The 17,861-nt window shown below is 42.6% G+C and overlaps 1 protein-coding gene across 1 annotated transcript; it reads right to left on the reverse strand.

Annotated features, from left to right (window-relative positions):
- Positions 1-685: 685 nt before the first annotated feature.
- Positions 686-17,049, reverse strand: cpe (carboxypeptidase E). Its single transcript, XM_058385193.1, has 9 exons — positions 16,644-17,049; positions 7,785-7,981; positions 7,384-7,551; positions 6,426-6,543; positions 5,440-5,622; positions 3,474-3,613; positions 3,190-3,289; positions 2,042-2,160; positions 686-1,672 (listed from the first exon to the last, which is right to left on the reverse strand). Exons 1-9 carry the CDS (start codon positions 16,909-16,911, stop codon positions 1,574-1,576), a joined length of 1,392 nt encoding a protein of 463 aa, XP_058241176.1. The 5' UTR covers positions 16,912-17,049; the 3' UTR covers positions 686-1,573.
- Positions 17,050-17,861: the final 812 nt, after the last annotated feature.

Below are 17,861 nucleotides of genomic sequence, written 5' to 3' on the forward strand. Positions count from 1 at the left end.
TCCTTAATGTCCATTACTTAATCGTATGTTTTATTGTAATGGTTCATTCAATACAAGAAAAGCCCTGTTACTCATTTAAGAGCACTCGCACCGTGAGCCTGCTATTCTGCAGTAACAGTGTCAACAATCTGAAAGCATAAGTAAGCTTTTATTTTTAACCCTGTTACTGTAGGGAAGAACCTCCTGTTACACCTCCTACTTTTCATCTGGTTATATTTACATTTGTTCATGAAACGTGTTCCGGTTATCACTTAGGATAGAGCAGCTATGTACAGTTCTTTCCTTGTTGCTATGGCTACGCATCAGAAGGAGCTGCTGTTGTTGAAGATGAATGTATTTTAGTGGCGAGCCAGCCAGGAGTGGCGGCCTAACAATCTCAACTGGGGACTGAATGCCTAGTGGGCTAATGAGGCTGGACACAATGCACAATGAGAGAGGGAACAAATGGATGCTCAGAGAGAGTAGGTTTAAAGAGACAATCCAGAAAGGAGGTCTCCTTGACACCCCCCCCCCCTTACCCCTTGACACCTGACCAATCAGAATTGCGAATTCAATAGAAGATATTTGTTTGGATTTGTTCTGATCAGATGAATTAAAGGTACAGATGCAACAGATGTGTGTGTGTGTGTGTGTGTGTGTAGTGGTAGGACACAGTGTTTGGATAAACACAAAGGAAGCGCAAGCACAGAGTTACAGTGTTTATTAAATAAAGACCGTCGATTGTTATATCCGTGTCACACTTGTGCATTTTGGTCATTGTTTACAAAATCGTCACATTTGTGCCATCACTGTTCTGTTCCGTTTGAATCCATAAACTTTATAGCAGTCTCTAGCTCTAATAGAATGATTTCTTAAGATAGATCTAATAATAAAAGAGTTCGCTAAGAACCTCTTGTGAGCATTCCCCAGAATTATTAAATATTTTCTTTTTAAATATCATAAAACTAGACAGGTTTACAGATGCAACTTCTTTTCAAAATAGCGAAGGAAAAAATCAAACAAACAGGAAAAAAAAATTTTTTTTCACAGAACGGATGTTTCGAACAGAAGAGAGACGGAAAGCATAAATAAGACGTAGAGTGGTCTTAATTCGTCGTCGTCATGGTGATAATCGATAGAATTCCTATTTGTCACATACATTCATTCACAACACAGTGCTTCCTGGTTGGTTGGTGATCGAAATATCTTACGAGAAAAGGAAAGATAGAGCACACCAGTCGCGTTATTTACTACCTGCGTGTGTGTGTGTGTGTACATACACACACACACATAGAGGCAGCTGACAATTAACATATTATTGCAAACAACACCTATAAGCTCAATATTAGCAGAAAAGAAACATCAGTACATGAATCGCTGAGCACCACATGAGGACTCCCGGTCAGTGAAACAGACAGAGCTAAACGCCGGTTCTCGTCTTCCTCGTCCTACACTCCTACACCGATCTCCGTCTTTCTGTCCACATGTAAGCGGCCCCTAAAAAAGCTACTAGAATGCAAATGAGCACACGTACAACATCGATTAAATATTTTACACCCAGGATGCTCAGTCAAATGCAGGTTTTTTTTGTTTTTTAGAAGTTCAGGGTCTCTGACATCATCTTCCACCAATCCATCAGCTCCTCCTTCTCTTCCTCCTTCCGTTCCTCCAGGGACTCCAACTCGAAATCGAGCTGCGACACAGACGCAAAAAGGATTGTTCATCGAATACGAGCATGTGCATCTCTTCAGAGCTACTTTCCAGAAGGTTACGTGACGGAAATCCTACTTACTTACTAGGACAAAATATTGACACTGGAGGACATTCGCCCAAACATTTTTCTTTAGTCTAAGATTATGTGCCACATCCATCATATGAAAGTTTGTTACTAGTCGAAGCTGGATGGGCATTTGGTGGGCACATGCTAAAATTGCACATGCTAATAATTTCTTCGGAACTAAAGGCAGAGTCTTGTCTCTGGAAGCTAATAATTTCAACTCATGCATAGATTATCTATAACGTCTATATAGTCTGTGTGTGTATATGTGTGTGTGGTGTTTACCCGAACAGCAGGGCTGTGTGGAACAGCCACTTTCTTGGTCACTGTAAGATATCCAGGAGCCGAAGCTGAAACTTTGTAATTCCCAGCAGCCAGTAAGCGCCAATAATCCCCGTCTTTAGCTACAGAAACACAGAGGTGTGTGTTAATGAGAAAACTGATATGATATGCATTAATAATAATCGCAAAAATTACAATAACCGCATCTCTTGTGACATTTGAACTCGTTAGGAATGATTCAGTTGAGTTGTTTTGTTGACACGATGTTGTGACTATGAACCAATTTATATACACCGATCAGGCATAACATTATGACCACTGACAGGTGACGTGAGTAAGACTGATGATCTCCTCATCATGGCACCTGTTAGTGGGAGGGATATATTAGACAGCAAGTCAACATTTTGTCCTCAAAGTTGCAGGAAAAATGGACAAGTGTAAGGATTTGAGCGAGTTTGATGAAGGGTCAAATTGTGATGGCTAGACGCCTGGATCAGAGCATCTCCAAAACTGCAGCTCTTGTAGGGTGTTCCCGGTCTGCAGTGGTCAGTATCTATCAAAAGTGGTCCAAGGAAGGAACAGTGGTGAACCGGTGACAGGGTCATGGGTGGCCAAGGCTCATTGATGTACATGGGGAGTGAAGGATGACCCGTGTGATCCGATCCAACAGACGAGCTACTGTTGCTCAAACTGCTGAAGAAGTTAATGCTGGTTCTCATAGATAGGTGTCAGAATACACAGTGCATGACAGGCAGCAAAAGGGGGACCAACACAATATTAGGTAGGTGGTCATAATGTTATGCCTGGTGGGTGTATCAAGGCCACAAAATAAATATTAGATATCTCATACCTGCAAGACACCAAAGTCATAGCTTAAAAGACTTTTTGCTTCAAATAATTCTTTGGAAGCCATGATAAATACATGGACGATAGAAGCTATGATAAATGCATAGACTATCATTAATTAAAAAACAAACAAAAAACATTTAATATATCTCTGCTCTAATACTCGCGTTACACGCTTTAAGCGCACTATGCGATTCTGCCACTAGATGTCAGTCTTGGCCTCATGTTCCTGTTTGCCATCTTAACAGCTTAAGTTTGTCTGCTGCTGTATTCTGAATACATGAATTCTGTGTCTGTGTGTTTACCTGAGGTAATGTCATGGTCAATGCCCTCTACAGAAATGGAGGCGTTGGAGATGGGATTTCCCTGAAGATCACGCACAAAGCCTGTGACTCCACGATGAACCTGGAGATGGACACAAAAAGGTAAAATAAGATTATTTAATGTAGAGTCCGAGATTTATTTCGACCGGAGTGTCACAGAGCCTCATAGATCTTCAATCCTTTTGAGACAGAGCCTTATAGGGCTTTAAATGTTTTGAGACAGAAATCTGAATATACTCCATGCTCACATCAGCACAAACACACACCTGTGCAATATAGTTGATGAGGGAGTTGCGGTTCTGGTCCCAGTACATTTTCAGTGTGTTTTCCAGTGGGAACTTGTCACAGCTCAACTCCAGTGTGATCTCAAAACAGTTGCTGCTCAGATAGTTAAAGTCCTGCATGCCTGAGGAGAAAGAAAAAGAAAGGTTGTGTGATTGGTGTGTCCTTTCTGTACAATATAATGAACAATTCACAGATGATTTTCCCTTTAATGTGGGTACACGATATTGCCAAAAGTATTGGGACACCCCTCCAAATCATTGTGTTCAGGTGTTGTTTTTCAGGGGTTGAGCTCGGCCCCTTAGTTCCAGTGAAAGGAACTCTTAATGCTTCAGCTTCATACCAAGACATTTTGAACAATTTCATACTCCCAACTTTGTGGGAACAGTTTGGGGATGACCCCTTCCTGTTCCAACATGACTGAGCACCAGTGCACACCAGTGGAGGAACTTGTAGTCTCCGCTCTAATTCATCCCAAAGGTGTTCTATCAGATTAAGGTCAGGACTCTGTGAAGTTCGTCCACACCAAACTCACTCATCCATGTCTTTATGGAGCTTGCTTTGTGCACTGGTGTGCAGTCATGTTGAAACAGGAAGTTTGTTCCCACAAAGCTGGAGGAATTGTCTGTTCAAATGAGTATGATCAGTGGAGAATGATGGTCTAATTCTGTCTACTGGAGTGGGTGGGATTGATTGAACTTTCTGAGAGAAAGGGTCATATTGATCTAACTTCCTCAAGTCAAGATTCAATTCAATTTCATTTCAATTTGTTCGTATAGCTCTTTTAACAATGGACATTGTCTCAAAGCAGCTTTACAGAAGTATAGAAACAAAGTTAAGTCACTATTTTATCCCTAATGAGCAAGCCTGAGGCGACGGTGGTGAGAGGATGTGAGGAAGAAACCTTGAAAGGAACCAGGCTCAGAAGGGAACCTCATCCTTATTTGGGTGACACTGGACAGGAAATAATGTAACTGTTGATAACGTCCTTTCTACAACAGCAACCAAGAGTTCTTGAGGAATTAATAGGTCAGTGTAGATTGGTCTCACTGTCTTGTGGGAGTGGGTGGGATTGGTTTGTCTGGAGGAGTAGGTGGGATTGGTCTAACTGTCAGCAGGAGTGGGTGGGATTAGTCTCACTGTCTTGTGAGAGTGGGTGGAATTGGTTTGTCTGGAGGAGTGGGTGGGATTGGTTTAACTGTCTTGTGGGAGTAGGTGGGATTGGTCTAATTGTCGGCAGGAGTGGGTGGGATTGCTCTCACCCTCTTGTGGAAGTGGGTGGGATTCGTCTCACTGTCTGCCGGAGTGGGCGGGATTGGTTTTACTGTCTATAGGAGTGGGTGGGATTGGTCTTACTCTCTGCAGGAGTGGGCGGGTTTGGTCTCACTGTCTTGTGAGAGTGGGTGGAATTGGTCTTACTCTTTTGTGAGACTGGACTCACTGTCTTGTGGGAGTGGGTGGGATTAATCTCACTGTTTTAGGAGAATCGGAGGGATTGGGTGGGATTGGTCTCAATGTCTTGTGGGAGTGGGAGGGATTGGGTGAGATTGGTCTCACTGTTTTATGGGAGTGGGAGGGATTGGGTGGGATTGGTCTCACTGTCTTGTGGGAGTGGGTAGGATTAGTAGGCGGGACAGTGGGTAGGACAGTAGTGGGTAGGATTGGTTTTACTTTGCAGGAGTGGGTGGGATTGATCTCTCTGTAACTCTCTACAAGAGTTGGTGGTGGAACCTTCTGCAAGGAATGGGTGGGATAGGTCAAACCTTCTGCCAGGAGTTGTTGGGATTGGAGGGATTGATAACATCCTTTAGGAGTGGGTGGAATTTATCAGAATTCTTTCAGGAACAAGCAGAATTTATGGATTATAGATTATACCTAACTTTGGCCAGAGTCTACAAATACAACATGCCCTAAATGTGTTGAAAGCTCTAATGATTTGTACTCGTGTACCTCCAGGCACACTGTACCAGGCCCCTCCATTAGTGATGCCCTCTTTGAAACTGGAGTCATCATCATTTTTGCGGCACGGTGCTCGATTAGGGTCAGACATCACCGGGTTGTAGCCAGAGTACGCCTTGGCCAAGCTCTTGAACACCAAGTCATCAGGGCTGGCGCTGTACTCGTGAGTCGACCCTGAGAAGCAGAAAGGGGTGGAGAGAGAGAAATACGAGTTATACAGAGAAATATTCTGCACTGCAAACATCCACAGTCTCCACCTGCTGCCTCATCTGCTACTCATTTCAGTCCTCCCTCCAGCTTTAGCTGCTTTTTCCGTTTTCCGACACTCGTATTTAACAACTGTGTTTGTTTTTATTTTTTTTACTGAGGCTCATAAACATGACTGTTAAACAGGTGCTGTTTTGTGGAGCTTGGAAAGGAAACACTTAAGAAGACCACATGCGTGTTTTTCTTCTGTTAGCCATTTAGCTAACTTCTATCCATCTGTCTACTGATAAACTACTTTATCATAAAGATTTGCGCTAATATGTATTAAAAATGAGCTAGCCGGCTAGCTACGCTAATGAATCCTAGTGTTTTTTTTTTTAATTAAGAGTTATAGTATAGAGATGTTTAATATAAAAAAATTTAAGTTCATGTAGACAACTCTTTACATCTTCTTTCCAGTTCTTACTAAGTCAAACTTGATGTTTTTCCAGCTTCTAGCTAAAATGTTTTCCTACCCGCCTTAAGCTTGTACTCTTTTCAGTAATATACTGTAGAAACTGTTCCCTTTTTGTTCCACCAGCACTTACCACAGATTATCTTAAAGATGGTCTATTTTAAAGATTAGCTTAGTGTGTGTTTTGGCAGCTGCTCAGACTAAGCTGGGTTTTTCAGCAGGGGGTTTTACAGAATCTCTATACAAACAAACCTCTCTGTGGAAGCTCTGAGTCTGGGGTCAAAGTGTGTGTGTGTGTGTGTGTCAGCTCTCGCACCACTTCTGGTTTCATCATATGGGTAATTGGCCACAACATCTCCTCCATGGAGGTTGGCTGACAGAACAAATGGGATGTCCATAATCCAGTGAATTACGGCCTTCGTCTCGGGCGCGAGCTGCAAAACACACAAAGGCGTACAGAGGTTACCATTTTTCTAACATTATTACAGCACATGATTGTTTGTTCACCTGCCAATTCCCATCCACCAACCAGCTCTAACATATCAGCCACAACAGCTACCAACTGGCTAATACGAGACACTCAAGAGAGTTTGGTGTGGAGGAACTTGACTGGCCTGCACCTGAGTCCTGACCTCAAGAACTTTGAGATGAATTAGAGTGGAGACTGCGAGCCATTCCAAAATTGGGACGTCTGCCTTTAAATGCACATGAATGTAATATGGAGTTGTCCCGCCCTTTGCAGCTATAACAGCTTCAACTCTTCTCTTCAGGCTTTCCACAAGGTTTAGGAGTGTGTTTATGGGAATTCCTCTAGAAGTGCATTTGTGAGGTCAGGCACTGATGTTGGACGAGAAGGTCTGGCCCACGGCCTCCACTCTAATTCATCCCAAAGGTGTTCTACTGGGTTGATGTCAGGACTCTGTGAAGTTCCTCCACACCAAACTCACTCATCCATGTTTTTATGGACGTTGCTTTGAGCATTACTACACAGTCATGCTGGAACAGGAAGCGGTCATCCCCAAACTGTTCCCACAAAGTTGGGAGCATGAAATTGTCCGAAAATGTCTTGGTAACCATTAAGAGTTCCTTTCACTGGAACTAAGGGGCCGAGCCTAACCCCTGAAAAATAACACCTGAATTCAGTGATTAGTGTATTGTGTGTATAGTGTATTTTCAGGCTAAGCTCAAGCCAGTATATATATATTTCTAATCTTCCTGAAGGGTCCCAATAATTCTGGAGCTGACTGTACATCACTTTGTTTGCTTTCTCCCACCTTAGTATTTTCATCAACGGCCTTCTTCATGTTTTTCAGCAGGTGGTTGTTGGCTCCTCCGTCTCTCTCATTCATGTAGACGATACGGTCCAAATCCGGAAAGTTCCGGTTCAGATCGATACCCTGAGCGTTGCTACGTCCCACGAACCAGTCCTTCATCTCACCAGACTACACACACACACACACACACAAGCTTACTCAATTCCACTCTGTATTATTATATCCACAGCTAATCTGGAAACATGCATGCTTAATATTTCTCAGACAAACTAAAACACAAACTTTAGCCTTAATGGCTTCAGATACATTAAATCATCCGTGTGTGGTATGAATGTAAGGCTTATTGCATGGCACAGATGGCACTGTACACTAGCGTATCTGTGCATTCATGCAGCCCTTACCTGTGAGGCGGCTTTTTCGAAGCCATCGGGGTTCATGGAGGGCATGATGTGGATGCGGGTGGAGTGGATCAGGTTGATGATGGTGTCGTTGCCCTGTTGATACTCATTACACAGATACTGAGCCAGATAGATCAACAGCTCCCTGCCAACCGCTTCATTGCCATGCATGTTCCCAATGTACTTAAACTCTGGCTCACCTACAATGCACACACAAAATATGTAAAGTTATATATATATATATATATATATATATATATATACCATATATATACATATATATAGATGTATATACTGTATATATATATTTATATACTTAGAGAAATGTAATATGAATGAATTCTGTGGCAAAACACTCAGCACTGGGATGCTTCCTGAACAATTACACGACACACACATTTTCAATGGGATTGGGATGAATATTGATTAGTGTGATTGATTAGTTTTCCTTTATTTCACACATACCACAGCTCGAAGTGTTCAACGAGTGACAGCGACCGTGTTGGGCGTGTCCAATGGAGAGTGAAGACAGTAAAGCTCACACTGCTCTCTTTTATGAAATGATGCAGATATACACCCATCAGGCATAACATTATGACCAGGTGACGTGAATAACACTGATGATCTCCTCATCATGGCACCTGTTAGTGGGTGGGATATATTAGGCAGCAAGTTGAACATTTTGTCCTCAAAGTTGATGTGTTAGAAGCAGGAAAAATGGACAAGCGTAAGGATTTGAGCCAAATTGTGATGGCTAGAAGACTGGATCAGAGCATTTCCAAAACTGCAGCTCTTGTGGGGTGTTCCCGGTCTGCAGTGGTCAGTATCTATCAAAAGTGGTCCAAGGAAGGAACAGTGGTGAACCGGCAACAGGGTCATGGGCGGTCAAGGCTCATTAATGTACATGGGGAGAGAAGGCTGGACCGTGTGATCCGATCCAACAGACGAGCTACTGTTGCTCAAATTGCTGAAGAATACAATGCTGGTTCTGATAGAAAGGTGTCAGAATACACAGTGCAGGACGGGTCAGGGCTGTTCTGGCAGCAAAAACAGAGACCAACACGATATTAGACTGGTGGTCATAATGTTATGCCTGATCAGTCTATATCTCACACAAAGTCTTATAATTTGCCTCCAGAATGAAAATGCCACCCGCTGATAAACGTCATCACTACGGCAACCAATACTAGTAACACCTAGTGACGTCTTCATAGTACAAGCGACTTGCGACATAAAATCCCCATATGTGTGAACGTCTCATTAACATCTGGTTGAATTTTCAGCATGTTGTGCTGAGCAATTACTAAAAATACGTCCGCTCCAGAATATCCCTTGCTTCGAAACGATGTTCGGTAGGGATTTTTTTCTTCCATGTCGTAATGTTTCCTTGTGCTGTGAAGTCTACTTAAATCTCTTTTTTTTTTTTTTAAGACCCGCAGTATAAAATAATTTAGCTTCAAGTCCCAAATGTTAAACATCAGCTCTGATTTTTCGACTCGTGGAAGATCTTACATCAAAACGGCGGCCAAAAAAACAGAGAGGCAGATACAAACACACACACACACACATACACATACACACACATACACACGTATACACTACACACATATTGGAAACAGATGGACGGTTTAATTGAGCTGCAGCCTCACAAGGGGGTAACTCTCTATTCAGGATTTTTATACTGCCCTTCATATAAAAAAACCCACATGCCATGCATAAATTCATGGTGTGTGTGTGTGTGTGTGTGTGTGCGCAGGTGTGTGTCCCTGTGTAATAGTGGGTTGTTGTTCCATTAAAAAAAAAAATCTTTGAAGTCTTCTAAAAATAAATGTAAAGCTTCAGCAGATGGTGAAAGTCATTTCCCAGAGCTGTGCACAGGAAGTGTGTATATGTGTGTGTGTGTGTATATGTGTGTGTGTGTGTGACACATGCATACATACACACATGGAAAGAGGGACATGTGTGTATTTTTTTTCTGCATGTCCATGACCGGGAGTGCCTTATGATTGTCAATCATCTTAATTTATGAGTGCTGTAGGATACACTATAGGATTTTTGTCCATTAGGAAGATTTGATGATTTTTAAACAAAAACTATAACAATAATATATTTTTATCGGACCAAATGACAGTGAAAAAAGAAACAAAACCTGTCGTTCAGTGCAGAAACTCTCTTCTCCTCCGCCATGTTGAAAGCTTCGAGCTCCTCCCATCTCGGAAACCCCGGTATCGATATAACGATCCCGGTTTCCCAGTCGTAATTACGACTTGTAGGGTCATTCATGTGCAACTAACTTCCTAGTTTCCTAAGTGTGGTGACATCATCACACCACCTATGAATCTTATAGACCTTACTTACACACACTTAGACACACACACACACAGTGATCAATTACACACCACACACATACAAGTCTTGCTCTTTAATCACACACACAAACACTTACTAAGTGATCAATTTCATACCACACACAAGCTCTCTCTCTCTCTCTCTCTCACACACACACACACACACACTCACACACTCACAGGAGGAGAGGTGAAACCAGGAAACCCTCACTCTCAAAGAAAACAAAGCTCAGAGGAGCAATCTGGACTGATATCCAACATCTGCCAAACGCATTAACAGAGCTCTGAATTTCACACACACACACACACACACACACACACCTTTTCAGCCACATTTTCAGTACCAATTACCCTCTCTCGGAGCATCTGGGACTGTTTTCCTAGCCCACTTCAATGTTGTGTGTAATGATGCAGTTCTATACGTCATGGCTTTCCACTGCGGTTGTGTTGTGTGTGTGTGTTGTGTGTGTGTGTGGGTGGGTGGGTGTGTGTAAACAACAGCATGATAAATAAACCCTCAAACAGAATTATGCAGGAACGTTTCAGAAGCCCTCTTTTCGGCTTCATTAGCAGCAGCTGAAACACTCCAGCCCTGTGTACTAAGGTCTGATGAGAAAAACAACAGGAACAGAGGCCTGAGAGTTCTGACTGTGCCCCAGTGTGTACGCTTCACTCTTCCTCTTATTACTCTCTCACTCTGGCTCCCTTTCTTTCTTCTCCCCCCGTTTCTGGCCCTGAGCTCCGTCAACTCTATTCATTCGCTTAAAGGTTTTATGATGAGAAACACATGACACTCACTCACTCACTCACTCGGAGAAATGCGCTGTGGAACAAAGGATGAAATATGGACTGATCTTAAACTAACAGAGACTGAAAGGAAAGCTGGAGAGAGAGAGAGAGAGAGAGAGAGAGAGAGAGACATCAAGAGGCAGAGAGCAAGAAAAAGAGAGAATATGAGAGTGAAATAGAGAAAGAGAGAGAGAAAGCATGAGATAGAGAGAAATAAAGCGAGAGAGAGAGAGAGAGAGAAAATGAGAGAAATGGTGAAAGAGCAAGATAGATAGATAGATAGATAGATAGATAGATAGATAGATAGATAGATAGATAGATAGATAGATAGATAGATAGAGTGAAAGCATGAAAGAGAGTGAGAGAAGAGAGAGAATATGAGAGTGAAAAGAGAGAGAGAGAGAGAGAGAGAGAGAGAGAGAGAGAGAGAGAGAGAGAGAGAATATAAGAGAAAATGAGAGAAATGGTGATAGATAGATAGATAGATAGATAGATAGATAGATAGATAGATAGATAGATAGATAGATAGATAGATAGATAGATAGATAGATAGAGTGAGTAACTGAGTGAGTAAAAGCATGAGAGAAAGAATGCAAGAGACAGAGAGCGAAAGAGAGTGAGTGAAAGCATGAAAGAGAGTGACAGAAGAGAAAGAGTGAAAAAGTGAGAGAGAGAGAGAGAGAGAGAGAGAGAGAGAGAGTCTCATTATATAATGGTAAAAAAATAACTCTCTCTCCTTTGGCCCTCTCTCCTCCACTCCTCCACTCTCTAACATTTCTTCTCTGACTTTTATTGATCTGCAGCCTGAGAGGAGACAGAGAGCAGATGGAGGCTGATATCCATCTCAGGAATGATTCACTCTTTCCACCTGTTCATTTATCCCTCCTTCTATCTGTCCATTCCTTAAATAAACAGTCCGGCTGATTCTCCACACCGGAGTCAACATACGGCAGAGTTTACACTCATGCACGTCATTGGTGACCTGGTTTCTATGGATACTGTGACAAAAGATGGCTTTTACCTCAAGATAATATCGCACTGGACACACACACACACACACACGAGCCCTAAACCATTACAAAATTGTGTTTCCGGTACAGATCGACTTAGTGACATACAGTTAGCGACTAAGCTACAGCCACAGCCATCAGGTTATGATAACATTAGCTGATGTTAGCATTAATGCTAAGTTGCTAGATGGCTAGTTAAATAATAACTGTATAATTTTACTCCCATTAACCTTATTTTGCTAAATGAGCAACTATGAAGACGTTAAAAAGTTTCTTTTGTATTCTTTTGTATAGCTGGAGTTAGCATGACAGTATAGAGATTAGCTTTGCCTGCGCTACAGTTCACTTTTTCCTCATAATTAACATTCGACTAATTAAACAATGACTGCTGAAGTAAAGATTCCCTGTTAAAGCTACTATTTAATATATATATATATATATAAGAATGCGCTTTACTTTATACTCCCTGATAATTCTGCGAGGCAAATAATATGAGAAAGGTGTAGCGAGAGAGAGAGAGAGAGAGAGAGAGAGAGGGAGAGAGAGAGAGAGAGAGAGAGAGCAAGAGAACATAAGGGAGAAATAGAGAAAGAGAGAGGAAAAAAGAGAGAGTGAGTGAAAGAATGAGAGAGCGGAAGAAAGCAAGAGACAGAGAGCGAGAAGTTAGAGAAAGAGAGAGAAAATGAGAGGGTAACAGAGAGAGGGAAAGCAAGAGAAAGAGAGAGAGTGAGAGAGAGAGAGAGTGCAAGAGAAAACAGGGGCGAAAGGGAGAGAGAGGTAGAGAGAGTGAAAGCATAAGAGACAGAGTGAGAGAAAGAGAGAGAAAATGAGAGTGAAATAGAGAGAGAGAGAGAGAGAGACAGACAGAGAGAGAGAGTGAGTGAGTGAATGCATGAGAGAGTGATAGAAAGCAAGAGACAGAGAGTGAGAGAAAGAGAGAGAGATAGTGAAAGAGAAAGGAAAAGGGGGGGGGGGGAGAGAGAGAGAGAGAGAGAGAAAGCATGAGAGAGAGAGAGAGAGAGAGAGAAAGAAAGCAAGAAACAGAGAGTGAGAGAAAGAGACAGAGAGAGAGAGAGAGAGAGAGAGAGAGAAATTTACCTCAGCTTACTCAGTTAGCATCTTAGCCGTCATTAGCTCACTGAGCATACATACATGATATTGTGCTTTCTTCAGCAAACCCATTACTCTGTTATAATAAGTGAATGTTCAAGTGCACTTCTTTTTCTTCTTCTTTTTGGAATTTGTTCAGAAACCTCCATGTCACTAATTACTTACACACACACACACACATACACACACACACACACACACACCTACTTTGTATACTCTACTTGTAAATATCTTCCCCAAACAATTGCGTGTAGCTACTTAATGTTTTAAAGTCTTCATTATTTGTTTATCTTTTTACTTCCTGTGGAGGTTTAAAACTCATAAACACACATTTTTTAGTAGAGGGAGCAGATGTGGTAAATCTCTCTGATTTATTATTAATGAGCGTACGCTGACAGGAAGACATCTCACTCCCTGTAGCTTTCCCTCTCTCTCTCTCTCTCACACACACACACACAAGTTTCTTCTCACCGTATTCTAAAAATAAGCCATTCAGGATTTAAGTAAACATCTCGACTAACTGACACTCATGGCTGCTGGAACTCTCCTCGGTCACACTTAACACCGAACACGCCTTGAGTGTTTGTGGCCCAGAGGCTCTATTTCTGTCTCGCCGGACCACAGAGCCCAGTTCCAGAGAAGTCTGGCCAAGTCCACTTGTTTACATTTGTGGTGAGATGAAAAGAAAAGGCTTTGTGGTTTTGTTGTTGGTGTGGAGGTGGCGTCCTGATTATAGCCTCGCCTCTATAAACTTCTCACTGTGCGTGCGGAGGCGTAATACACACACAGGTTCATTACAAGCTGTTCTGAATTACTAGCCCTAACACAGGATACAGACATTTTATGACTCTTTCATTTGGGTTATTTGTGTAGCATCATCATGTTAGTCATGAGGAGAAATGACTACGACACCGAATGATGCACCTTGCACCGGTTTATCATGACATTCTAACCAAATCCACATTGGTGACATTGGTTCATACTGATCATAATTATTTGCACACACACACACACCTCGCAACCCCCCCCCCCCCCCCCCGTTGTCAGAACAGCACGGAGCATGAGAGACGTTTAATACGCAGAGGGAATACAATACCTTCAGTTAAAATAATCACGCTAGCTCTCACGTGAAACCAGATCTAGCATAATATATCTCCTCTACCCCCAATACTTCATCCCCTGTCACTCAGGATGACCGCTAGCTTTTGAACAGAAGTGTGAAAAAGCACGGTCCGGATGGGTTTCTCCTGTTTTGATCAAATCATGCCGGTCATAAGGCAGTTAGCTAGCTAGATATCACAGTTACGGATTTGTGGTGAAGCTGATAAAAAATCTATTTCAGCTCTACCTGTGTGCCAAGAAGAGCTCAACAGTTCGGTGTTGCTCTGGCGACTTTAAAGCTCCTGTACGTGGTTTTTGGTATTCGGGCGAATTGAATAATACAACATCAACAAGGCAGGAGCGCATTAATCCTTGGCTAGTGATGATGTGGCTGATGAATGACTGTGTGTGATAGTGAATATTTCGATACAGTGAGTTATACTGTATGCTATAGCCATGTGTGTTCTGTGAATTGTTTGCATGTGTGTGTGTGTGTGTGTGTGTGTGTGTAAATACACAGTCTGCATGGCTGGTTGCCTATAAAAGGTGATTAAATAAAATACAGTGCTTCATATATTGGTTTAATAATGACTTGTTTGACCTTTTGTGATCATTATAGCACCATCACTGTGGGAAACACATCTGCAGTGTGTGTGTGTGTGTGTGTGTGTGTGTGTGTAACAGCCCAAGAATAAACATCTGAAATAGGCATCAGATATTACAGTGGAGTTATACCCCAAATGTTATAACTATATGGTCATTCATGGAAATGTAACTAAACAAGCGAGGACAATTAAATTTAGCAAGAAATAACTTGCTAAAAATGTGAAATCACGTGATGTACCATGCAGAATAGCTTTATTTATTTGTTTATTTATTTATTTATTGTTTTTGGCAAGGTCACTGTATGACACTGGGTTTGGTCAGTACCCCAGGCCGCGCGCACAGGATCTGAAAAGGAGGGCCAGATGGCGCGCGTGCGTGAGCGCGCGACAGGATGGCGAGCGCGCCCGCGCGCCTCTTAATTCTGCATCCTTCTGCATCTAACAACACGGGAGCGCGCACGGCTCATCACCCCCTCTTAAGCCGATAAATCTCCACGGCAACGGACGGCTATTTCTGCTTCCCCTTCACTGTGGATGCTTAAATCCGAGCGCTCGGACGTGTACGGCGATGCACGGAGCGTTAAAAAAAAGTGCAGATATTTCACGATTTTTTTTTTACACGTAATGGACGAAAAGAAGAGGGTGGCGTGCGCGTGCGCCGCTACTGGGGAGCCACGGGTTGCCCATGGCAACGGGGCGGGGGCGGCGGCAAGTGGAAACTCATCTGGTAGCAATAAAAAGCCTCAGTGACTCACGACTCACACACACACACACACACACTCACACACACACACACACACACACACACACACTCACACACACACACGAACGGGGAGAAACTAATGATAGAGCTATTTAGGAAACAGACACCCATTAGGGTGAAAGTCTCTCCTTCTCCTCACACACACAAACACGCGCGCGCACACAATAACAAACACCTCAAATCAATGCAGGCTATAAATAGTCAAGTCATGTCGGGTTAATAAAGAGAATACTAACAAATTAATAAGCATTAAATAGTAAAAAAGGGCAGAGTGATGATAATCATATATATATATATATATATATATATAGAGAGAGAGAGAGAGAGAGAGAGAGAGAGAGAGAGAGAGATAGATAGATAGATAGATAGATAGATAGATAGATAGATATGATTATCATCACTCTGCCCTTATGATGATAATCATATATATATATATATATATATATATATATATATATATATATATATATATATGGAGAGAGAGAAAGAGAGAGAGAGAGAGAGAGAGAGAGAGAGAGAATAATGCTGTGAGATACTGAATGTATATCTTTATGATGTAGATGTGTATATAGTGCCATCAACACGCACATCATTTACTGCTTGGGTTTGAATCAGACCCACCTAAGCACTTGTTCAGTGTGTAACACTTATACACAGCTCTGTCTTTTTTTCATGGTACATTAAGAGCTTATCCTAGTCCCAGCTTGCAAAATGGCGTCTTGTGCATCGTCCGTATGTCTTAACGGACACATAAGGCTGCGTCCCAAACTGCACTGCACTGCACTGACTTTTGATGTACTGGAGGATGACAGTAAATAGGACAGATCCGTGTATATAGGCCAAGGAGTACGAGTGGCATATGTGATGTGGTGCGCACCTGCTCCACTCTCTTTTTAACGCCACTGTAATCATGTCTAATGAATGTAAGCAACGATCAAAGATAAATATAAAGAGAGTGGCATTACCGATCGTGTATCCAAAATATTCAGTAAGATCTTTTTACTTTCAGATCGACAAAAAAAATTGATGATTATAGCATAAACACCGTTTTATCACCACGCCTTAGCTATTAATGCTTAATGAATTAGGTTATACATGATGTCATAACATTTTGTGGACGGTGCACAGACACTGACCAGGCTCGTGGACGCCCGGGTTGTCGCTCATCTCCAGCACGAGCAGCTCGCGGCCCTCGAAGCTTTCTCCCACGGTGTAGATGCGCGCGATGGACGGACACTGCAGCCACACGGACACCAGAGCTTTGCGCATCTCCTCGTAGCGGTGGTACTCGAACGAGATGTCCCCGCCGTCCATCGCCGGCGCCGCCGCGCGCGCGCCCGACCGCACCGAGAGCGCCGCCACCAGAAGCGTGAGCGCCGTCGCGCACAAACCCGCCGCCTTCATCGCTGCTCGTTTGCACCGCGTCTAAAAACCGCCTGCTCTTTACGCCGCGTGAAAGCCTTCCTTTTCCTCGAGTCCGCCTCTCGTGATCTCTCCAGATCCCTCCTCTACCTCTCAATATCTCTCCCTCTCCCCCGCTCTCTCTCTCTCTCTCGCTCTCTCTCCCTCCCTCACTGCTGCGCCGTGTCCCGTATGAAACCGCAAAGCTTTGACGCGATGATGATGCTGCTAATGATGATGATGATGATGATGATGACGCGCGTGCGCACTCTGCGGCTACCTGTACAACGGGAACCGGTGCAAATCACACAGACGCGTAAAAATGCGCACGTGCTACCAGCAGGGGGCGCGCATTCCTCAGATGAGAAGACCATTCTTTTTCGCAGACTACAGGACATTTTTTAAAAAGTAATTTTGGCTTGCTCAGCATCTTATACTCAAACACACACACACACACACACACACACACAGAGAGAGAGAGAGAGAGAGAGAGAGAGAGAGAGAGAGAGAGAGAGTTTTGGCACCCCACATAGTAAAACAGGCTGTGAAGTAATTTTAGGCTATTTAAGTCATTTTTAAACTCATTTCTTTGGTAATCAGGCAAACAATCAAGACTCTTTAAGCACGTATTCTGTGTCCTAATGAATAAAAAAAACAGATTTGATGAAGTGACTAAAGAAGTCATTCTGACAACTGAAGTGACAAGAACTGTGAGTGATTTGTTCATATAAAAATCTTTAATTGGTCTTCTCTTCTTTAATTTGTACAACTGACCTTCAGGATTTTTCAGCATTAGGAAAAACTGCAGTATCGAGACCCATCATGTTGTTCCACCGTTACATACAGGAAAACATCCTTCCTTATGATCTAACTGAATATATTTTCAAATAAATATCCCAAATATTAGGTTTAAACTCCTTGTTGATGGGAGAGAGGTCAGAAATCAAGTCAGT

This window comes from Hemibagrus wyckioides, linkage group LG29 (genome assembly GCF_019097595.1).
Source record: "Hemibagrus wyckioides isolate EC202008001 linkage group LG29, SWU_Hwy_1.0, whole genome shotgun sequence".
Classification (NCBI taxonomy): domain Eukaryota; kingdom Metazoa; phylum Chordata; class Actinopteri; order Siluriformes; family Bagridae; genus Hemibagrus; species Hemibagrus wyckioides.

Coding starts and splice junctions, on each gene's coding strand:
- cpe (XM_058385193.1), bottom strand. CDS start 16,911: ATGAAGGCGGCGGGTTTGTGCGCGACGGCGCTCACGCTTCTGGTGGCG. Junction 6,544..7,383: donor CCGTTGATGAAAATACTAAG/GTGGGAGAAAGC, acceptor TGTGTTTTGCAG/CTCGCGCCCGAGACGAAGGC. Junction 3,290..3,473: donor TCATCAACTATATTGCACAG/GTGTGTGTTTGT, acceptor GTCCATCTCCAG/GTTCATCGTGGAGTCACAGG.